Below are 5,164 nucleotides of genomic sequence, written 5' to 3' on the forward strand. Positions count from 1 at the left end.
TCCTAAGACTTTTTAATTTGTGCAGGCTTTTCCTGATTTTCTTGGGGCTGATGTGTTTGTTTCTATGTTGGCTTGACCTTTTAAAGTATGTATTTTAACTGTGTATTGTTTCTGATTGTTAAAGTTCTTTGTGACCCTGGCCTGTGAAATGCGCTTTTGAAATAATAATTTCTTACTTACTTATTTACTCCTAACTACAGATTTCTCTTATTTCAGAATGGATAATGTCCCTCTTAAAATATCCCACGGAGCCTCATTTGAAATCAGAGATGATGTGGAGGTTGTTTCCCCAGACTACATTTTAATACTTCAAGAGACACAGGTATGTATTTACGCAGTTTCTATACAGTCTACATTTGTGTATGTGGTAGCAAAATGATTTTACAATAACTGTTATATTGTCTTTTTAAATAAATCTTGGATGATATCCTGACTTATCATACTAGTAACGGTGGCCTGCATGATTGATCAGAAGCTTTCATCTCCTTTTGTCTAATTTGATCTGGGTATTCATTTTTCAGATTTACAGACTTACAAACTGCTTGTCATACGAACCAAGTTACATATAAGATTCAGGTCAACATTACACTGGACTAATCACTATGAGGATAAATGTCAGTTCAAAATAAACATTTTCAATTATTTCATTTTGTTTTCTCTTTTGTCCATTATTATTTAGTGAGGTAAGAAGATGTTTCTATCCATAAATCCATATCCATAAGATTTTCCTAATACTATTTTAGTGATTTAGTTTTCGGTATCGATTTCCACAGTTGCCTTTGTTATTTGACAACAAATAAAAATTGCACATTTCTCGAGTTAAAAGATCTATATACCACTTTACATGCGCTTCAACTATTTTTGCATCATTTTTTAAACATGAAACCTCATCTTTCTTACAGTATGACTTCAGTCTGGAAAAGTGGGTGTTGACAGGTTTACAGAATGGCTTCTCTCGCCAGCACCAGCCTTTCCCGCCCTCTATGTCAGAAGTGATGGTTTCATGCCCTCCATACTGGATGAGCCTACAGCAGAACCACTTGACCACCCAACAAAGCTTGGATATTTTGGACCCTAACCGTCAACAACAGTCCCATAGTCTGACCCCTGAAGTTCTATGCATCAATGCCTGTAACTCTAAAAATGAAGCTACCAAGCCAATATCTCATTGCAACAAGGTGGAAATGACTAATATATGTCAGCTTGCCAACAAAAAAGCCCCGAAAGCCTTTGTCCCAGACCTCCACAATCCACCCAGCTGCCTCAGCAGTCTGCCACACCAGCGCAGGAAGAGTCTGCGTCAGTATTCTCTGGTGCTGGTGAGATCAGAAGACGATGGCCAAAACAGTCATGCCTTACATCGAAGCCGAAACAGACGGTCCAAAACAATTGACAAAATCTTGAGCATTGAGGAGCAGAAATCGAGCCAGTTGGTAAGAACTTTTTCCTTTATATATCTTTGTATCATTCCTTTTACAAAGGGGAGCCCTGTAAGGGAACAATCAGAAGGAATTTGTGTGTAGAACGTGAACAGAGGAAAATTTACGGGATTTTGGCCTTCATCTATATTTTAGTAGTTCTGATCTTGAGGTTGGATAATCACAAACTCTTCAACTGCTCTTGGGCTTTGTCCCTATTGAAAATTAACATTTTAACTAAATTGTTTAACTGTTATGTAAACCATACGTATGCAGGTGCCTTTGAATAACTTTTTTTGAACATAACAAATCCACCACATTTAGTTAACTTAGTTAATTGGCAGGTTTAAAATCCAGATTGTTCAGGATAGGTAATTATTTATCTACATTGATAGTGTAATCAATTTCACACATGCTGAATGATTATACTATAACAAGAATTTAAATAAGAAAATAGGATAATAATAAGCTAAAATAACAGTAAAGGCTCTATAATAGAGCTTTACCATTTTGGTAACCCAGGGACCAATTACATCAAACGCTTAAATAAAGACCCTACAAGGAAAGATAACCAAAACAAAGATATGTTTTTCCTTTATTTTGATTAGTCCCACAAGGGTATTTTTTTCTAACAGCAGCATCAGGTAAAAAGAAAAAAAGTACAATAAGCAAATGCACGTTTGAATGAGCACCAGTGCCGATATATGAGCCAGAGTCACATTGTTAAATGAAGACCACAAGGTGGAGAGAGGCTGTGGAATCACATGCCATTAACTTAAAATATACCTTTCCTGTATCTTCTTGTGTTCTGTTTCTTTTTACCCCTGATCAAAGTTAATATGCTATCGATAATAGTGTTAACATTGTTGTTCTGTTTCGCATTTACTAAAACCTTTCAGGTATCTGTAAGGATCTGACATGTATCATATCAACTGTATTTTGTTTATTTCAACAAAATATTCAATGCTTTTCTTCAAAGATTTATGGAGAAGCTGATGCAACAGTGGGACTTCTTTCAGTGCTCAGTCCAGAGGAAAGGGAGTTGGTGGGAGTGATAACTAGTAGTGGATATCCCATCCACACAGCTATCGCTGCCCTGCAGAAAACAGCCTGTAAAACACCAGAGCAGGTCAGTCATCCACTGTTCCTTTACTAATGCACTGTCATCAGTGAGCAGAGAAGCAGACGGAGTGCATGAATGCTCCTTCCCAGATGCAAAACTAATAGACTCAGGGACTCATTCATTCCTCGTGCTATTAGATTGTACAATTCTGAGTTTTGGGGCAGGAGTGGAGTGAAAGTATCTTGACGTTCTATTCTATGTTAATCTTTGTATCCTTTGTCTTTGTTATTTGTCTTTGAGCTATGTTCTTCATCTTTATCTTTAGACTTAGATTGTATCATCTTGTTCTTTCTTTTAATTTTTCTTTGTTCTTGTTCTTATTTTTATTTTTATGAATAATCGTCTGTATTGCTGTGTTTAATTGGAAAAACAATTTCAATAAGTTCTATCTAATGAAGCCTGTACTGTTTTAAAACAAAACAGAATTTTGCACAGACCAAGTTTATTAGTCAGATGTGTAAAGATTCACTAGTGAGGTACACTAATGATGAGATACCACAATGGTAGGTAGATCAGGGATGGGCAATTCCGGACCAGAACTGCCCACCCCTGAGGTAGATCATATATAGGATTAGGAAATCAGAAGGAAAAAGAACGTAAGCAGACGACACATGTTAGGTAAAAAATAAACAAATTAAGACTTACTTTACTGTGGCAGATGAAAGTTAATCAGACGGGAACCACAACTTTCCCATGATAAACATCTTTATGAAAACAGTTGTATCGATTTTAACATGATGAATCTTAAAACTATTATTTAAAGAGACATTCTTATGGAAATGAAGATCGAATGCTTTAAATAGCTAATGTAAAAATATCATTGATATAGGACAGAAACCTAAACAGATACTACATTTAGCAATTCATATCACAGTACAATATACCTGTAAACGTCAACAATTCTTTATTGTAGATTTGACAGTTACATGAGATGAATCATTTTAGAGAAACAGTCATCAAGAGGATATATTTTTCAGGAAATAAATTACAGGAAAGGCACATACTTATAGTACTTAGTAATAAATCCTAGTTGCAAAAATAATTTTGAATAAAACATTTATTATGAATAAGTGTGTGTTAAGAACATTTTATTGAGGTGATATCTTCTTAACTTATACAGCAGGCAGTAAGCAGCTTATTCTTCCACAGAAAAGTGCTTCAAGAGTTAATGTATATACAAAGTTGAAAACACACAAATTCATTGTGTGTAAAGGCACAATTATTAAAATTACTTTAGTAGAGAAGCAAACACTTTTTTAATGTAAAGAGACAGAAGGAGATCTGAAAATATTCAAACGTTAAAAAGCTTATACTATACACTTGATGAAGAGCAGAACAGACATAGAGAGAATTTCCATCAAACATGTTTGCACTACCATGAGGCAGATGAACATGTCAGTACAAGGATTAACCACTGTACCTACTGAATGAAAAACCTAACCAGTGTGACAGCCTTCAAAGATGTATTTTCACCCAAAAACGGACATCTCAACAAGAGAGGAGCATTTTGCTTAGTGATAGAGAGGTCTGAAAACATGCGAGAAATAGGAAATGACACCAGTTTGACTGTATTTGCACCTCTGTTTTCAGATTTTGAGTTATGTGATGGCTTGTGAGCATCTGTGTCAGCAGGGACATGACGTGACTTTGGTAGAAGAAGCTCTCGAGATTTTCCAAAACTGTGAGACCAAGGTCAGTTCATTTTGTATCTCTTCAGTCCACATCAACACAATTTTTATTTTCAGTTTTTATATCAACATTTGTGCTCATCAGGCAGCAGAGTTTCTTCAGCTGCTGAGCCAGTTCAATGAGATGGGGTTCCATCAGAACATCATCAAAGAGGTTCTGCTTGTGAATGGGAATCACCGTGAGAGAGCACTGGAGGAGCTGATGATGCGTCTGGCATGATGTCGGACACAAAATATTCCGAAAATACTAAAGATTATTTTAGAATATGTGCTGCTCTATATAACTGTCTTCATGGACTCGTGAAAAAATGAACTTATCCCTGCAATAATTTACAAATACATTATGCCAATTGGACTGTGTGATGGTTGGACGATGGTTGGCAATTGTTGTTTGGTTGCTTTATACAGTACTTAAACAATATGTGCTTAATATTGTTTTGTTTTTTTATATTTAGATATGTGCATATATGGGATAAAATGTAAATGAAACATATTTCACAATTAATTTAGGTCAGCCAAACATATTTTTCTAAAATGTATCCTCACCTTGAGCTATTAGTAATATGTTGTTGGGAGCTTTGATTCATTTCACTCCTTTAATCTGCACATTACAACAGCGGATGCGATTAATTTTAAGCAAATGTATGCATATGCAATAAAACGCATTGCAACACAAATGGATGCTGATTAATACAACTCTTTCTGCCACAATCTTTCCTCCTGATTTACACAGGATCAAACCTCTGATATTTGGAACTGTTCCTGGTTGGAACTGTCAGGTAGTTCAATGTTTATTAGCAATTATAGGAAAAGGAAACTTCCAAAAAAAGTGAACTTGAGAGGAATTTGATGAAAATGATGGTGGGTGTAGGACAAAGTTATGCTAGATTTAGCAATTAAAGCGTAATATTGCAACAACACTTACTGTATATCTA

General features: G+C 35.5%; 1 protein-coding gene across 1 annotated transcript; it reads left to right on the plus strand.

Annotated features, from left to right (window-relative positions):
- Positions 1-217: 217 nt before the first annotated feature.
- On the plus strand, positions 218-4,449 carry ubap1lb (ubiquitin associated protein 1-like b). Its single transcript, XM_087783041.1, has 5 exons — positions 218-322; positions 903-1,433; positions 2,398-2,547; positions 4,132-4,233; positions 4,315-4,449. Exons 1-5 carry the CDS (start codon positions 218-220, stop codon positions 4,447-4,449), a joined length of 1,023 nt encoding a protein of 340 aa, XP_087639167.1.
- The last annotated feature ends 715 nt before the right edge of the window (positions 4,450-5,164 follow it).

Source organism: Callionymus lyra, chromosome 2, assembly GCF_982586985.1.
Source record: "Callionymus lyra chromosome 2, fCalLyr1.hap1.1, whole genome shotgun sequence".
Lineage (NCBI taxonomy): Eukaryota > Metazoa > Chordata > Actinopteri > Syngnathiformes > Callionymidae > Callionymus > Callionymus lyra.